The 18,058-nt window shown below is 50.4% G+C and overlaps 2 protein-coding genes across 3 annotated transcripts; both read left to right on the forward strand.

Moving 5' to 3' along the window:
• The first annotated feature begins 4,329 nt into the window (after positions 1-4,329).
• IER3 (immediate early response 3) lies at positions 4,330-5,770 on the forward strand. Its single transcript, XM_041725246.1, has 2 exons — positions 4,330-4,655; positions 4,735-5,770. The coding sequence occupies exons 1-2, from the start codon at positions 4,446-4,448 to the stop codon at positions 4,993-4,995; spliced, it is 471 nt and encodes a 156-aa protein (XP_041581180.1). The 5' UTR covers positions 4,330-4,445; the 3' UTR covers positions 4,996-5,770.
• A 521-nt stretch (positions 5,771-6,291) lies between these two features.
• FLOT1 (flotillin 1) lies at positions 6,292-16,899 on the forward strand. Of its 2 annotated transcripts, XM_041753366.1 has the most exons (13): positions 6,292-6,556; positions 6,850-6,906; positions 7,208-7,283; positions 7,369-7,459; positions 7,698-7,841; positions 7,965-8,084; positions 8,175-8,270; positions 8,497-8,649; positions 13,994-14,175; positions 14,357-14,402; positions 14,519-14,656; positions 14,902-15,066; positions 16,484-16,899. In XM_041753366.1, the coding sequence occupies exons 2-13, from the start codon at positions 6,864-6,866 to the stop codon at positions 16,511-16,513; spliced, it is 1,284 nt and encodes a 427-aa protein (XP_041609300.1). In that variant the 5' UTR covers positions 6,292-6,556; positions 6,850-6,863; the 3' UTR covers positions 16,514-16,899. The 2 variants fall into 2 exon arrangements, with proteins under 2 accessions (XP_041609300.1, XP_041609307.1); XM_041753373.1 differs by lacking the exons at positions 6,292-6,556; positions 7,369-7,459 and having other exon boundaries at positions 6,846-6,906.
• The last annotated feature ends 1,159 nt before the right edge of the window (positions 16,900-18,058 follow it).

An 18,058-nucleotide genomic window follows, 5' to 3' on the forward strand; every position in this document is an offset into this window, starting at 1 on the left:
GGGGCCTCTGAAAGGACACAGCTGGGTAACAGACACTTCCAAGGCTGAGGGGTAGCTCCTCAGAGGGGATGTTTTTAAGGATACACATTAATCCCCTACTAGGTGAAAGGCCAAGTACTGGAGATACTACCAAGATATCATGAGAAAAAGAGTGGATGTGGTCCTGTTTATTTATGGAGATTATATTCCAGTGGGGGGACACAAAACAACAACATACATAAAAATACATAAAATGATGCCCCACTGTAGCAAGAGTTCTAAGAACATGAACAAGGGGCTAAGAAGGACGTTGGTGGGAGGTCAAGATCACAGGTCAAATGAGGGAAAGGAAGGAGCATTGGCAATCTTGGGGAAGATGGAGAGGAAATGAGGAACAGTGAGAGCAGTGAAATGGAATGGGGCCAAAGGCCTGTCTCCCCGGGATTAGGGCAGTGAGAACTGGTCCAGCTGCTGGTCTCAGCCCCTGGTCCTTCCTGGCCTTAACTCATCCTCCAGCTCTACCCCCACCCCACCCCCACCACAACCTTTCATTGGCTTAATGATTCACTCTCAACCTTTCCCTAGCTTCCTGCATGGCAAGGAGGGGGTAATGCAGACCCTTGGCTCTCTGAGGGTAGCAGGAACAGGGATGACATTGGTTGAGAAGGAATGATGAGCAGTCTAAGATTTCTGGTTCTTCTCTGTCCCATTCTGGTCTTGCCACAAAGAAAGGTCTCTCTGTGCCAGGAGGACAGTGAAGATAACTAGGCCCAGCTGGAGGCCCTGATTCCAGATGTGGGAGGTAGTGGTGAAATAAGATCCTGACATCCCACTTCATTTCCCCTCCCCTGCCCCTGCCCTAGAGAAATTTTCCATCATAAACAAGTTATGCATTCCTGACCTTGGGTGCCCCCCCAAGCCATCTTCTCCCATCATCACCATCTCCCTCACCCCTGATTTATATCTGTGTGAGCCTGTATGTGGGCCATCCATCCGCATATGTAAGTAGTTCATGTATTAATGCTAATCATTGTGTAGTGTACAGCTTGCCCTGCAATAAGGGTGTAAGTAGGTGCAGGCTCACTGCTTGGGTGTAAAAACAATGATGGCAGGTGTGGAAGGCACGTATGGGGAAGGGACATGTCTCTGTGGAGGTGTGTTTTATGCTGGTCAGGAAGAAGTGTGGTAACACATGAATTTAGACAGTAGTAATAGGTGTAAAATCAAGCGACATAGAGGCCCAGGAAGTGGTTGTATATACAGCAATAATGTATCAATTGAAGCCCAATTGTGGGAATGTCCCTGTTTGCATCCCACACATCTTGGTTGAGAAATGCCATTAGGTGTTCCTTGTTTGATGTGTGTGTAAGAATTGTCACAGCTGTTCTTAATATACTGTAAATTAAATTTTAAAAAGATACTGTAAATTTGTATGTGGGGTTTGAAAGAGTATATCCACGTCTCAAAGCTTGGGGTGACACAGCCAGGGGGTGAATACCATATGTGTGTGTATAGTTCTGCATTTTCAGCCTTCGGTTAACAAGACTGTGGAGCAACTACTGCATGTAAGGCAGTGTGCTGGGTTTTATGGAGGGCACAGACATATGTGTGACACAGCCTGTGGTGGAAGAGATCATATGTGTACTCTGTGTACACCAGACATAATATGATCTGGAGTAAAGACCTGAGCCAGATGCATTTCAAATCCCTGGAGTTAGCCTTGATGCCTTCATGCTCTCACAGTCAGCACCCCAAACTCTCCATGCTCTCTGATTCTTCTTTTTTAAGATTTTATTTATTTATTTATTTATTTATTTATTTATTTATTTATTTATTTAACTTATTTATGAGAGAGAGAGAGAGAGAGAGGCAGAAACACAGGCAGAGGGAGAAGCAGGCTCCATGCAGGAAGCCCGACGTGGGACTAAATTCCAGGTCTCCAGGATCACGCCCTGGACTGAAGGCGGCGCTAAACCGCTGAGCCACCCGGGCTGCCCCATGCTCCCTGATTCTAATGATTCCCATCTCATTACTAAATCCCTGTGGTCTTAGGCTAGGAAAGTTGCTTCCTGCCACTCCTCCTCTTGGCTCCCTTTGCCATGGCCCATCTCCGGCCCTTGTTACCATCCACCTGAACATTTCCAGTAGCCTCTGATCCCCTATTACAGTGTCTCTCCATGCAGGGCATACTTGGCATCTGATTTAGTTCCCAGCTTGAACTGCCTTCCTTTTATAATCTCTCATGATCCACGGAATCCAGGATCTAGTCTGGCCTCGCAGCTCAGCTCTCCACACTCTGCCCTCCTTTCCAGAATCATTACTTCCCACTACTCCTTTACAGGAAACTTACTGTAAGATTGTTTTTCTAGCAATTCCCCAAACACATCCTGTACTTTTCCAGTGCAGGGCTTTTGCTGATCCCATTCTCTTCCTCACAGTCATCTTCCACATCTGATTTTGTGGTATCCCACCCACTGTTCAAAGTCATCTCAAATGCCACTCTTCCATGAAGCCTCGCCTTATTGACTAGACAGACGTGAACATTCGTTGTTTTGGGTCCCTCCTCCTCCTTTGCACTTAGTGTTCAGTTGTCTTAAGACCCTCCAGAGAGGGACGCCTGGGTGGCTCAGTGGTTAAGCATGTCTGCCTTCAGCCCAGGGCGTGATCCTGGAGAACCAGGATCGAGTCCTGCATCAGGCTCCCTGCACGGAGTCTGCTTCTGTCTCTGCCTCTCTCTTTCTGTGTCTCTCATGAATAAATAAATAAAATCTTAAAAAAAAAAAAAAAAAAGAAGACCTTCCAGAGAGTTCTCCAGGTCCGGGGTCCAGGTCCCCTCTGCATGCATAGGGTGAGCCGCCTGCTGAATCTGGCTTGCCCTACTCATCAGCCCATACACTGAAACCAACCTCAGTACTTTCAAACCAACCTCAGTACTTTCAACAGGACCTTTACTGCCTGGCTCCAGTAAATGCTCAAAGGTTGTTAAACTGTGTCCATGAGGAGCTGTCTCTAAGGCAGTTATGAAAATATGCAATTCTCTCTTAGTACCACTACCACACTTAAATAACATCTCACAGTTTAAAATGTTCTTTTCATATAAATTGTGTTAAAAAATAACAAGGGACAAATCTGATGGCAAGGGACAAATCTGGGTGGCTGCTTACCTCTTGCCTTTGTTTTGTAGCACCTTCCCTACGTGAGCATTTCTGCACACATCTATGTGGGTAGTAGCTCTGTTGTGTTGCCCCTGTGAAGTCTCTGCCCCTTTGCTCTGTGTATGTGTGTGCCCGCACACACATGTGTTATGTGCGTGTTAAAGGGGAACAGACCAGGCCACCCCAGTATGTGCTGACGGCAATCAACACCCAGCACACAAGAAGAGCTTTTTACCCCTCTCCCTTAACTGCCTAAAAGAATTTAGATAGGGGGCAGCCCCAGTGGCGCAGAGGTTTAGCCTGGGGTGTGATCCTGGAGACCTGGGATCGAGTCCCACATCGGGCTTCCTGCTTCTCCCTCCGCCTGTGTCTCTGCCTCTCTCTTCACTCTCTCTGAATGAATGAATAAATAAATCTTAGAAAAACAATAATAATAATTTAGATAGGCACCTGAACTATGAAGACAGCTATTACCACAGATAACTTTTTATCAGGACAGAACAAACATCTGCCTCAGAGCATCTTATCTTCCTGTGAATTGCCCTCCTCCCCTTTGAAGCCCCAGGCTCCTGTTCCATTCCTTAGCTCAAGATAGCATGTAACCCCCAATTGCCTTATTGCCTTTGAATCTCATGGCTTCCCAGGCTCCCGACGTATGTAATTAAACCTGCTTTTCTCCTGTTACTCTATCTTGTATCAATTTAATTATTAGACCAGCCCAAGAAGCTAGAAGGAAAGAAGGGACGTTCTTTTTGTCCCTACAACATGTGTGCTGAGGTCAGCAGCATGGTGGACTAATGTGTTCATTTCTGTCTTCTTGGCTATTTCTGTAACTACTTTCCTCTTGAGGTGTGTGTGTGTGTGTTTTCTGTGTGTACCTACAAGTGTATAAATGTGCGTGTGTAACTGTAATTCCTTGATTTTGCTGAGTGGCTATCGTCCCAGCGTGGCCAGATTTGTCAGTCCTCCTGCCTCCCCAGAGATGGGGCCGGTGGCCCAGGCATCTCCTAAGCTATCCGGCGGTCCCTGCCTAGTTGCCACATGCCCCGACATGTGCCTGCAGCCCGGGATCTCACCCACCCCACTCACAACCCCCACACTCCCAACAAACACACACTTGGGCGCCTGGCGGTGCACAGACCAAGTCTCCACCCCCTCTCTTTGCTTAACCGTCGGAATTTCCAGCTCGCTCGGGCCATCCCTCCCGGCGGCGGGAGGAGTCGAGGAGGACCCGCCCAGGTCTGAGGCGCCCTTAATGCGCTCGGCACCGCCGCGGGTCCGCATCTGGCCTTCCGCTCCGCTCGCCGCGCGATGTGTCGCTCCCGCAGCTCCCTCCCCACCATGACCGTCCCGCGGGCTCCGACCTCCGTCTCGTCCGCCAGCCCCGGACCCCGGCGGGGCTCTGGTCCCGAGATCTTCACCTTCGATCCTCTCCCGGAGCCTGCGGTGGCCCCTGCCGCGCGCCCCGGCGCGTCCCGCGGGCATCGGAAGCGCAGCCGTAGGGTCCTCTACCCGCGAGTGGTGAGTGCCGCGGGAGCCGGCGGCGGGCGGGGGCGGCGACGCGGGGTCCCGCCAACCTGTCCCCTTGCTTGTCTCCCAGGTCCGGCGCCCGCTGCCGGCCGAGGATCCGAGCCCGGCCAAAAGGCTCCTGTTCGTCCTGCTCGCCGTCATCTTCTGCCAGATTCTGCTGGCCGAGGAGGGTGTGCCGGCGCCCCTGGCCCGGGGGGACGTCCCCAGCGGAGCATCCCCTGCGCCCTCCCCGGCGCCCCCGGTCCTCGAGCCCCTCAACCTGACCTCTGCGCCCTCGGACTACGCTCTGGACCTTAGCACTTTCCTACAGCAACACCCGGCCGCCTTCTAACGCGAGCTCCCCACCTCCCCCCGAAAGAGCCGGAAAACCCAAATAAACACCAGGTGTGCCTGGTGCGCGAGAGCGTATCCCAAACTGGGACTTGAGAGGCAACTTGAGCGGAGAGAGAGCACGTCGGCAGAGACGCCAGCCCGCGCCGGAGCCGAGCCGAGCCGAGCCGAGCCGAGCCGAGCCGAGCCGAGCCGAGCCGAGCCGAGCCGAGCCGGAGCCGAGCCGGAGCCGAGCCGGAGCCGAGCCGGAGCCGAGCCGGAGCCGAGCCGAGCCGAGCCGAGCCGAGCCGAGCCGAGCCGAGCCGCGGCCCTCCGGGGCCAGGCCCGGTGCGGAAGAGCGTCATTAATTTATTTCTCACTGATCCTAATTAATATTTATACGTATTTATGAATGTCCCCCTAGGTGATGGCGGGGTGTCTAATATTTATTCTAACTTATGCAGGGGAGCGCGATGTGCCCCCTGCTGTAAACGCAGAACTCTCGGTATTCGTTGAGCTTCGTGGGAGAGGCGGAGGCGGGCGCGTGGAGCTGGAGCCCGCCCGGAGGGCCGCGGACGCCGCTGGGAGTGGGCTTGGGGGCTGGTGTTCCGCCCCCCGGGATTTCGGCTCCTCGGATCCGCTGTGAGGCCTCGGCGGACACTGGGGCGAGGTCCTCGGCCGTCGGTCTTCTCCGAGTTGCCCCCAGACCGTGGCGGGGGTGTCGAGGGGCGGCGGGGGCGGCTGCGCGCCGCCCAGTATGTTCCGTGAACACCAATAAAGTCGACTTCCAGTCCGTAGTCCTGAGTGTATTCTGCCAGCGGCGACTCCCCCCTCGAGTCCCTGCCTCCAGGCGCCAGCGGCGAGCGGGGGGGGCGGGGGCCGCGTCCCCGGGCGGCCGGACGCAGCCGGGTGCGGATTCCCAGGTCCCGCGGGGGAAACCAGAAATGAGGCAACCTCCGGGCCCGGCTGCCAGGCCCGCGGAGGTCATGTCCCGCGTCCCGCGGCGGAGCTCACGGCTGGGGGAGGGCCCAAGGCGGGGGCGGCCTGCCGGGAAGGGGGCGGGGCGCGGGCGGGGCGGCCGCCGGGAAGGGGGCGGGGCGCGGGCGGGGCGGCCGCCGGGGAGGGGGGGCGCGGGCGGGGCGGCCGCCGGGGAGGGGGGGGCGCGGGCGGGGCGGCCGCCGGGAAGGGGGCGGGGCGCGGGCGGGGCGGCCGCCGGGAAGGGGGCGGGGCGCGGGCGGGGCGGCCGCGGGGGAGGGGGGGCGCGGGCGGGGCGGCCGCGGGGGAGGGGGGGCGCGGGCGGGGCGGCCGCGGGGGAGGGGGGGCGCGGGCGGGGCGGCCGCGGGGGAGGAAGGGGCGCGGGCGGGGCGGCCGCCGGGGGAGGAAGGGCCGCGGGGGAGGGGCGCGGGCCTGCGGCTGCCGCAGGGTGGAGCCGCGCTCCTGGAGGGCCGTTCCCCCGCCGATCCCCGGGGGCTCCTGGAGGGCCGTTCCCCGCCGATCCCCGGCCGCTGCTCGCCGCGCTCCTGGAGGGCCGATCCGCCGCGCCCCCCGGCCTGCGTGCGGGGAGGCGGGTGGGGCGCCGAGAGGTAATCGGACCGCGGAGGGCCGGGGAGGGCGGCGCGCGGTCTGGGGCCTCTCGGCGCGGGAGCGCTTTATCCGAGGATCGAGAAACCGTCCTCCCTGAAAGCAGGAAGTGGCCGTGAGCCGGCGGGGGAGAGCCCTGGCGATCGGCGGGACTTCACGGGGAAATGCCTTAGTGGACCCATGGGTTCGGGAGGGACCGGGCCCTGGTGGCTGGGGATGGGGCTAGACTGCCGGAAAGAGAATTTGCACTCCCCCGGACCCCGCCCGCAAAGGCTTTCTCTCCCTCTTCCTCCAGCTTCAGCCTGAGCCATGTTTTTCACCTGTGGCCCGAATGAGGCCATGGTGGTCTCTGGTAAGTAATGCTCTCTTCCCAGCCAGTGCCCCCAAGCCCTGTGGTCCCGCCTCTACCCCCTACCCTTCTCCCCACCAGCTCCCGGGTCCAGGCCTTCTGTCCACACAGCACCCTCCCGCGACCTCCCCATGGCTGCAAGCCACCCCACTTGTGATTCCCAGCGCTACCTTCCAAGGCCTGGACTGCCTCCTCTTCGACTCCCAGATTTCCTTTTTGGGATCAACCCCCACCCCACGTTTTCAGTCTTCCGTTTTCTAGCACTACTCCTGTCACTGCAGTCTGCTACCCCCTCACCTTGCAGGTTTCTGCCGAAGCCCCCCAGTCATGGTGGCCGGAGGACGTGTCTTTGTCCTGCCCTGCATCCAGCAAATCCAGAGGTAGGTAGAAAAGAACCAGGAAGGGGAACCCCAGTTTTCTCTCTTTCCTGTTTTCCTCACTGTCCACTCCTTCTTTTTCCTGTAGGATCTCTCTCAACACACTGACCCTCAATGTCAAGAGTGAAAAGGTTTACACTCGCCATGGGGTCCCCATCTCAGTCACTGGCATTGCCCAGGTGAGGCTTTCAGAGCCTTTTCCCCCAAAGGCCATTCCTTCATCCCCTTCTTTGTCCCCAGACATTAAGAATCTTCTGACCATGGCCTCCCCAACCTCTGGCCACAAAGAAATTTCTCTGCTAAGTTTCACCTTCTCCAGGGACTCCCAAGGCACTTAACTCTTCCATTCTCTTCCCGCTTGCTACTTGGCTTCAGGAGGGCTTCACCACACTTTCCCTATCCCTGCTCTGGTTACAGGTGAAAATCCAGGGGCAGAACAAGGAGATGTTGGCAGCTGCCTGCCAGATGTTCCTGGGGAAAACGGAGGCTGAGATTGCCCACATTGCACTGGAGACTCTGGAGGGGCACCAGAGGGCTATCATGGCCCACATGACTGTGGAGGTGGGCTTGAGGGCAGGGAAAGATCTGGGAGAGATGCCCTGAAGAACCCAGCTAGTCTGTGGGAAACAGTAGCCAGAAGACTGAGAGCTTCAGTTCCTCCTTCCTACCATTCTGTTACCCTAGGAAATCTATAAGGACAGGCAGAAGTTCTCAGAGCAAGTTTTCAAGGTGGCCTCCTCAGACCTGGTCAACATGGGCATCAGTGTGGTTAGCTACACCCTGAAGGACATTCATGATGATCAGGTAAACTTAGGTGGGGCTGATCCTCTCCAGTTCCCTGCTCCTATCTCTTAAGCCCTCCTGAGGATTCTGATTGCTGCTTCTCTTCCTCAGGACTATTTGCACTCCTTAGGGAAAGCTAGAACAGCTCAAGTCCAAAAAGATGCTCGCATTGGGGAAGCAGAAGCCAAAAGAGACGCTGGGATCCGGGTGAGCTGAATCCCATTTGAGGGCTCACTTGGTCACCATGGGCTTCTTGGGCATGCAGTGGGAGATGGGGATGGAAGGGGGCACGACTGAGTGAGGACTCGGAGAGCGGGGTTGGCAGAGGAAAGAGATGAGGCCATGGGCAGGGGAGCCTGGTGAGGAGCTGGCTCTCTGCCTTGGGGCCTTCCTCTCCCTACTCTAACTTCCTCCCTGATCTCTGTGTGGACAGGAAGCCAAAGCTAAGCAAGAAAAGGTGTCTGCTCAGTACCTGAGTGAGATTGAGATGGCCAAGGCGCAGAGAGACTATGAGCTAAAGAAGGCTGCATATGACATCGAGGTCAACACCCGCCGAGCCCAGGCTGACCTGGCCTATCAGCTTCAGGTCAGACCTCTCACACTGGGCAGTTATTTCCTCTCAAGCCCTCCATTTTAGCCCTCCACACTTTCCCAAGTTCTAACTCTAATCCCTTTATTCTGGCTCTACATTTCTGACCCAACTTCTTCATATGAGGAAGATTTGAAAGACCTAAGCATTTCGGTTGAAAAGCAGAGGCCAAGAAGGGACATGGTCAGTAGGATGGGATCATATGTTTGGGCAGACTGGGCAAGGGCCCTGGATGAGGGGGAAAGCAGAGCTAAGGTCCAGCTGGTGCTCCGTTCACCATGCTCTGCATTCCGGCATAGGTGAATGGTGCCGCATCCACCTAGGGGAAAGGGCAGCTTTTTCTGATTTCCCATGGGCTCACAGCAGCCATTTGGGGACTTGGAAATGGGGACTTGGGCTTTGAACCCTGCAAAGTAAGATATGGGCAGCCCTTGATACTGCGAGGAGGCATGGACAGTCCTCATTGTTTACAGATTCTGTATTTGAGATTTTGCCTACTCACTAAAATTTACTGGTAACCCCAGAAACAGTACTTGTGGCACCTTTGTGATCATTTGTGGACATGCACAGAGCATTGAAAAATCTGAGTTGCCTGATGTGCAGTTGAGGGTGAACGAGATGTTCTGCCTCATGTTGCAGTTCTCGTAGTGTAAACTGTCAGTAGTGTAAACACTGTCATTTTCACCGTATAGTGACTGCTACATTTTTTTGCATTTTTGTACTCTTTGTTGGTGATTTTGCTGTTTAAAATGACCCCCAAGCCTCCCGCTAAAGCATTAAGTGTTCCTAAGTGCAAAGAGGCTGTAATATGCCTTATAAAGAAATTACATGCTTCTTTCAGGCATGAGTTACAGTACTGTTGGCAATGACTTCATTGTTAATGAATTAACCATGTATGTTGCATAAGGTATCTTTAATCAGAAACACATATAAAGCAAGGACATATACTGATCTGTTGACGAAATGTTGTGAACAGGGGCACATAGGAACCTAACCGTATATTTCCCCTAACAACAAAATAAGTGTTTGCTAATGCAGTATTTTTGGCTACTTTATGGAGCAGATCCACCATGAATAATGAGAATCAACTATACGTTAAGACTTTAGGGAAAGCAAAGGATAGCAATAGTGTGAGATTTGTTTTTGCCAAGAGTTGGTATATGCTGAAAGGATAATGAAGTACAAAGCATCTCTGGTTATGATGTTAAATTCCTGGTGGTTTGACAGGTCATTGAGTGTGGCATAGCACTTTTTCCTCAGTGTGGTCTGCCTTCCAACAGCATCAGCATCCTTGTGGAGCTTGTTAGATACAAAATCTGAAGCTCCAGTTCTACTAACTTAATCAGAGTCTGCATTTTTTTTTTTTTTTTAAGTAGGCTCCACGCCCAACATGGGGGTTGAATGCATGACCCTAAGATCAAGAGTTGCATGCTCTACCGACTGAGCCAGCCAGGTGCCCTTAGAATCTGTATCTTAACAAAATCTCTAGGGGATTCATGTACACATTGGAGTTTGAGAAGCATTAACATAGCAGAAATTAGCTTGTGTGGTCCTTAACTAAATATGGTTTTCCTCCTCTGCAAATTAAAGGATTGGGCTGGTTTTGGCTCTGTTCCAGTTTTACCAGTTCTTTATTTTGTGCCAGACTTTGTGCTGGGTGCTTGGGAAATAAGGACTCATTCAACAAATAGCTATTAAGTGCTTACTATGTACCAGACATTGTTTTATTTTTATTTTTTTATAATAAATTTATTTTTTATTGGTGTTCAATTTGCCAACATACAAAATAACACCCAGTGCTCAATCCCGTCAAGTGCCCCCCTCAGTGCCCGTCACCCATTCAGGCATTGTTTTAGAAGTGAGGATATAAGCATGAATGAAACAGAAAAGATTCCTGCCATCATGGAGCTTACATTTTAACACAGGAAATAACTAATAAAGCAAGTAAATAACTTTCATAGGTTCTAATTATCTTGTGTAAGTGCTATGAAGGAAATATAGAGAGTGATGCAAAAAACAGTGGAGAGATACTATATTAGGTTGGGGCTGATCTAAGAAAGCTTCAATGAGGAAGTGATTTATGAGATAAACTGGAAGATGAGAAGGAGCCAGCAATGTAGAGTTGTGGGCCAATACCATTCTAGGCCATTGCTATTCAAATAGAATTTTCTGTGATGATGGAAATGCTGTAAATTTGTGCAGTGATGTTGAGTGCTTGAAATGTGGCTTGTGGAACTGTGGCTAGTGAAATATGAGGAACAGAATTTTAAATTTTACTTATTTTAATTAATTTTAAAAGGTTTTTTTTTTTTTTTTAAGATTTTATTCATTCATGATAGTCACACAGAGAGACAGAGAGAGAGGCAGAGACACAGGCAGAGAGAGAAGCAGGCTCCATGCAGGGAGCCTGACGTGGGAGTCTATCCCGGGTCTCCAGGATCGGGCCCCGGGCCAAAGGCAGGCGCCAAACCGCTGCGCCACCCAGGGATCCCTTAATTAATTTTAAATATAAATAGCCATATGTGGCTAGACAGAGGACCATCGTCTGCAAAGGCCCTGAGATACGAAAGAGGTTGATGTATCCCAAGAACAGAGAGGAGGATTCTGATCTGGTGGGGCTGGTATGCTGTGAGTGAGATGGCAAGGTAGGCAGGGCCAGGTCATAGGGTTCAAGTGGCCCTGTTGGAGACTTAGAAGGGAATTCAGAGCCCAGTGGAATGCTATTGGAGAACTTTAAGCAGGGAGGTGCCGTGGTCTAATTTACATTTTTACGAGGATCAGTCTGACTGTTGTGTGGAGAATTGATGGTCAGAAGACAAGAGAGGATGCAGGAAGATAAGTTGGAAGCTTTTTCAAAGATGATGGATTAAATCAATACAGTTCATTGCACTCCCTCTCTAAAACCTCACTGAAACGACAGAGTGATTTTCAGAAAAGAGGAAGAAGGCGAAAACAGATGGAGAGAATAGCATCAGGATGAAGAGAAAGCATGGTATCATTTTGGAAGCCAGAAAGCCATTGTAATCGATGAAGCCAGTAATCGATAAGGCCATAATCATTTTATCAGTGACGGGCACAATGTGACCATTGAATGTTAAAGGCTGACAGTCTCCCCTAACTCCTTTACCCCATTTGGGCCCAAGACCCTCCATCTTCCAAAGAAGTCATCAGAAAACTGTGCTGGGGAACACAACCAATCCAAAGATCCTTAATCATAGGTTCTTCGGCAGATGACCTGTCCAGATCACCCTAGAATGAAGCCTCAACCACATGCTGGGTTTCAGTGTTTTAGACCTCCTTCACTGTGAGCAGGCCATCAAAGATTACCTAATATATGAGGGAATCCTGCAATGTTAAAGTCCGAGACTGGAACCACAAACAGCAAAGCAATTTGGAGGTTATGCAGGGAGAAGAAAGCTTAAATTTTTTTTTTAAATGTTCTCAGTGACAGAAGAATTCACATCCAGAAAATCAGAGCATAAAACAGAAAACAAAAAAAGAGTTCTTAGAAATCAGTAAGATGACAGAAATGAGAGGGGCAAATCATATTGAAAGAAATTATAATAAATCTACAGATTTACTCATCTAATTCTAATAAATTCCGATTTTAATAAATTTATTAATCCTAGTCTACAGATTATTAATCATAAAGTATGAACAGAACAAAGAAAATGGTAGGAAAATCACCAATGGAAAAAAATTTTTTAATGTTCTGAAAGGTATGACTTTCTAGATTGATACTTTCTACATTGGACTGTTTCAATGCACAATACAATGAATGAAAAACAACTACACTGTGAAATTTCAGAACATGGAGAACAGAGAAAGGATATAAAAGCTTCCAGAGAGAAAGAACAGATTGCACAGGGCCAAGCATCAAAATGACTTCAGATTTCTCAAGAAGCTAGAAGACCATGGAGCAGTGCCTTCAAAAATGCTGATAGAAAATGAATTCTAACCTGTACTCAATCTCATTGTCATTCAAGGAGAAAGGTAGAATAAAAATCTCAGAAAAGCAAGATCTCAAAAAATGTATTGCCCATATACTTCTACCAAGGAAGCTACTGGGGGTTATTTCATCAAAAAGGATGCCTAAACAAAGGAGGCAGGAGGGGCTCCAATATAGAGAGAGATCCTGCACACTGGGGTAGAGAACAAGTAGCTCAGTTTGGAACTGGTTTGCAAATTTAGGGTCAAAGACAGCACAGGGTGCCATATCCAGAAGCCTTTCCTCTGGGGTGAACAGATGAGTGCAATAAAGGCAGGGGCGTCATCTCTGCTATTGATAAGACCCACAGGGATGATGGTACATGGCTGAGCTGGAGCAGTGGGACAGGAAAGAAGCATGTTCCTCTACTGGTACCTCTCCTCACCAAAATCTTGGCAAGAGCCTTCCGATCTCTGTACAGGAATAAGAAAATGAAATCTGCCTAAGGAAGAGGAATCCTATATGTACAGTCTTGTAAATGCTTAGAATCTCCCTGGAAGAAGAAGACACAAGAAGCTGATCACAATGCTTCCCTCTGGGGAAAGGAACAAGGTAGTTTGAGGAAATAAGTAGAGGAAACCTTGATTCTCATTGTCCATTTTTTTTCTTTTGAGTTTGTATCATATACAAAAGATAAAAGAGATATATACACGCCCCACCACCACCAAAGCCAGTAGGAAGCTATTGCAGGGAGGGCGAGTTTGGTGGTGGCTTACAAGACGGTTACAGCAGCTCATATGGAGAGAAGTGGATGGATTTGAGTGACTGGAGGTGGAAGATGCCACCGCACATCAGAGCCCTGCAGGTTCTCAGACTCTAGAGGGGGACGCTGTGGAGAAATAGACTAATACGGGAGCTCAAAAAGAGGGACACTTAGCCTGGCCTGAGGGAGAACAGGGACTGGATTCCAGCCCTAGCCAGCTTTTGATGGTCAGGCTGCCTGGAAGATACCTCTGAGGAGGATCAGGCCATCCCCCAAGCCACAACTGGGATCCATATGGGAAATGGACTCCACTGGGCTGGCTGAACCCACCAGGGACTGACTTCATGTCCTTACTCTGTTTTTATTTTTATTTTTTTTAAGATTTTATTTATTCATGAGACACAGAGAGAGAGAGAGAGAAGGCAGAGACACAGGCAGAGGGAGAAGCAGGCTCCATGCAGGGAGCCTGACGTGGGACTCGATCCCGGGACCCCAGGATCAGGCTCTGGGCTGAAGGCGGCGCTAAACCGCTGAGCCACGCGGGCTGCCCCTTACTCTGTTTTTATATCTCACCCTGGAGCCCTTGCCCTGGCTTTTCTCTGTGGTTCCTGGGACCTTCAGCCCTGATGTTGAGCATTGCTCCTTCCCAGGTGGCCAAAACTAAGCAGCAGATTGAGGAACAGCGGGTACAGGTGCAGGTGGTGGAGCGGGCCCAGCAGGTGGCAGTGCAGGAACAGGAGATCGCCCGGCGAGAGAAGGAGCTGGAGGCCCGAGTTCGGAAGCCAGCAGAAGCTGAGCGCTACAAGCTGGAGCGCCTCGCTGAGGCAGAGAAGTAAACACCCGCTCCCAAGCCCTATCCTGCTCCTTTCTCATCTGGCTCCCCCAGGTGAAGAGTGGAGGCCCTCACTACCTGAACTCCTGTGGAACTCAGGTTACAGAAGCCTCTGTCTCTCCAGCAGGGCCTGCCTTTTGCCCTTCCTCAGCCCCTCCCTCCTCTTCCTTTCTGTGCACAGGTCCCAGCTAATTATGCAGGCTGAGGCAGAAGCGGAGTCAGTGAGGGTGAGTGAAGAGGTGGCTCTTGCTGGCTTGCAGAGGGAATGGGAGTTGCTGCTTGAGCTGGGTTTCTTGTCCTTAACTACAGCCATCAGCACCACAATCTCCCTTTCCCTTCTCAGATGCGTGGGGAGGCTGAGGCCTTTGCCATCGGGGCTCGAGCCCGGGCCGAGGCCGAGCAGATGGCCAAGAAGGCAGAAGCATTCCAGCTGTACCAGGAGGCTGCTCAGCTGGACATGCTGCTGGAGAAGCTGCCCCAGGTCTGGAGGTTGTGTGGGCACCAGGAGAGGAACAGAACCAGGGAGTGTAGGGTGGGGGGAAATGAGGGGCTTGGGGAGAACAGACTAGGGGACCATAAACGAGGGGTAGGAATTAGAACCCAGTGACTGAAGTAAAGAAAGATAATCCTTACAAAGTGAAGATGATCAATGATCTTGAAGCCCAGCGTAAAGCAATTTAGGAGGGTCAGACTACAGGTGTTGAGTGGGCATCTCTCACCTACCAGGTGGCAGAAGAGATCAGTGGTCCCTTGACCTCAGCCAATAAGATCACACTAGTGTCCAGTGGAGGTGGGGCCATGGGGGCGGCCAAAGTGACTGGAGAAGTACTGGACATCCTGAGCCGCCTGCCAGAGAGTGTGGAGAGACTCACAGGTGTCAGCATCTCCCAGGTGAGGGTCTCTAGGGTGGGAGGTGTGGATTTTCTGTGAATTTCTGGGTTCCTGGGCATGTGATGCAGCAGGCCAGCAGTAGGCCAGCAAGGAGGGTTGGGGGGGGGGGGGCACTGATATTTTTGCTTTCTATATGCTAGATGCCATGCTAAGCCTCTACACCAATGGTATGTTGTTGTTTTAATCAAACTATCCTTTGGGTATATAGTATTTTACAAAGTAAAGAAACAACTTCCAATATGTTAAGGAATTTTGCCCCTGACATACAGCTGGTAAAGCTAGACTTCAAACCCAGGCTGACTGCCTTTTAGAGCCTATGGTTGCACTAGTACACAGAACTGGTTGCAGCCTATTAACAGTTAATTCCAAGGCATATCACTGCTTTTCTTCTTTTTTTTTTTTTTTTTTTTAGGTTTTATTTATTTATTAATGTGAGACACACACGGAGAGGGGGAGAGAGAGAGACAGAGACAGACACAGGCAGAGGGAGAAGCAGGCTCCATGCAGGGAGCCTGATGTGGTACTCGATCCCGGGTCTCCAGGACCATGCCCCAGGCTGCAGGTGGCGCTAAACCGCTGCGCCACTAGGGCTGCCCATCACTGCTTTTCTTAATGCCTCTTTATTCACCTATAGATTATGATAAAAGTCAGAGCAGTCTCTGGAATCATACTGTTTTGGTGTGAATCCTGGCCCCAGTGCATGCTAGCTGTGACCTTACACAAGTTAGCTACTTCTCTGTACCTCTTTCCTCACCTTAAAATCAGGTTAATAATAGGATCTACTGTTGAATTGTTAAAGGGATTAAATGAGTAAATATTGGCAGTGTTTAGGACAGTGCCTGACACATAGTTAAGTACTATACACGAGAGTGCTTAAAATGTATATCTATATCTTCCTGTCTATCTGCACCTGGGTGGGTCATCTGGCTCTTGGTTACAGCTCAGGACATGATCTCAGGGTCCTGGTATTGGCCTGCATTGGGCCCAGTGCTCAGTGCAGTCTGCTTGTCCTACTCCCTTCCCTTTCTGTTCCTTCCTCACCACCACCCCCCTTGCACACATTCTCTCAAATATAGAAGTTCTTAGAAAGATATTTAAGTGAAAACAATAGACTGTAGCAGTGACCTTCAAGCTGGGTTCCTTGGAGCCTTCTTGAGGCTGGCATTGAATGCACTGAATGAGATTAGGAGCCAAGGAGAGTCTACGCTAGCAGGGCTTTGGCCCCTCCACTCCTTTGCAGTGATTTGATGCTGTACATGGCTCCTTATGACTGCTTGACAAGAGGTTAAGGTAGGGCGGCAGAAAAAACTTAGAAGCTTCCTGGAAATACGTGTCCTCTCTGTAGCTTTCATCCAAATGGGGAGCTGGGAGAACAGGGTACATGGTTCCCGTGTCATCACTGTGGTCTTTTTACCAGGTTAACCACAAGCCTCTGCGAACAGCTTGAGCCCTCAACCTTTGCCGATGCCTTGCTTCATGGTTGCCAGAATGGTCCCCATACTGCATGCACAACTGGCTTCTCTGCGTACACCCTTGACAATGGGGTTCCACCCCTCATCTCCTTGCCAAATAGCTTGTGCCTTGCCTTGGAGAGGGGTTGCTCTTCTTCCCAGTCCCCCACGGGTTTCATGCCAGTCTTCTGATTATCCTACTCACCCTGCACCCTGCAATTTAACTTTCTAACTGGACTGTATACACTTATGGCCTAGAATTTTCCTGACCAAAACCGAGGGATCGCCTAGAGGTTCTCAACTTTATCAAATGAGTTGCTGTTACAAAGTACTGATACTGATTAATAATTAACTTAATAAAGCAGAACTGATTAAAAGTTAATACTGGAACGTAGCATCTTCCCTTCATTCAACACTTTTTAGAATGGGAGAAAAGCAAGTTAACATGTAGTTAATGTCATACAATTTTCTTCGGCAAAAGTTGGTAATACGCAAAAAAGCATGCTAAAATGGAAGAAATTGGGAGAACTGCACTAGTTCCTTTTATTAATTGGAATAGGGCCAAGGAAAATTACATGGACTTAAATTTCCAGGGTAGCTGACTTATTTTGTGCCTTAGAAAAGCATATTTATTTGGTGAAACAGTACTTTAGAATGGGACCATTAAGTAGCATCCTTCACTAGTTATCTTTATCTTTCCCTGGAGTTAAATGAGAAAATGCCAAGGTGTAAGAGAAAAAAGCAAGACCTGTAACTCAAATGAACCCTGGATGTGCTGTGCACTGAAGGTAGTGCAATAATAGCGTTCAACTCTGCATTCACAAGATTCTCCTGGAGTACTGCTAAACAGATTAGTCAGCTGGTTTCTGGTTCAGTACATCTGGGTAGGCCTGGTGATCTGCATTTCTACCCAAGTTCCCAAGAGGATATTCATCTGGGAGCCACTTACGCACTATTCAACATTCATCTCAGTTCCCATTTCTGTCAATCCTGTAGGAGTCTATGCCTATCCTAGTTATTGAGACTGGTAGTGAGGATGGTGAAATGGCACAAGATAAGGTAAGTACAAGGATATTCTCATCAGTTTATTAAGAGCAGAGTATGTGTAGCTGAACTTGAGCCTCGGGTTGTCCAATGGCAATCTTTCCCTAAATGAGCACACATCTCGCAACTTTTTTTCAGTTTTTTTATTTTTGGCTTTTGGGGCAATGGTATCTTTTCAATATGAAAAAAAGCAAGTTCAACACAAAGTAGAAATTTGAAATGTAGGACAGGACAAAAATCAAGGGTGTGTGGGGAAAGGGAATAGCAGAAGGAAGAGCTGAGGTGTTGCCAAAAGGTGGAGGGTCTCCCTGTCCCCTCTGGAAGAATGACTCGAATGATTTAGGTGGCAATACACTTTTCCATATGTACACAGCAGAGCTGGAGTTTTGTTAGGAAAAAGTGGGGAGTGGGAGTGGGCCTTTCCAGAGACTTTAGGAGATCAAGGCCAGTCCCTCTTTCCCCTGGGGAAAAGGAAGAAATTGAACACGTGAAGCAGT

Source organism: Vulpes lagopus, chromosome 1 (genome assembly GCF_018345385.1).
Source record: "Vulpes lagopus strain Blue_001 chromosome 1, ASM1834538v1, whole genome shotgun sequence".
NCBI classification, from domain to species: Eukaryota; Metazoa; Chordata; class Mammalia; order Carnivora; family Canidae; genus Vulpes; species Vulpes lagopus.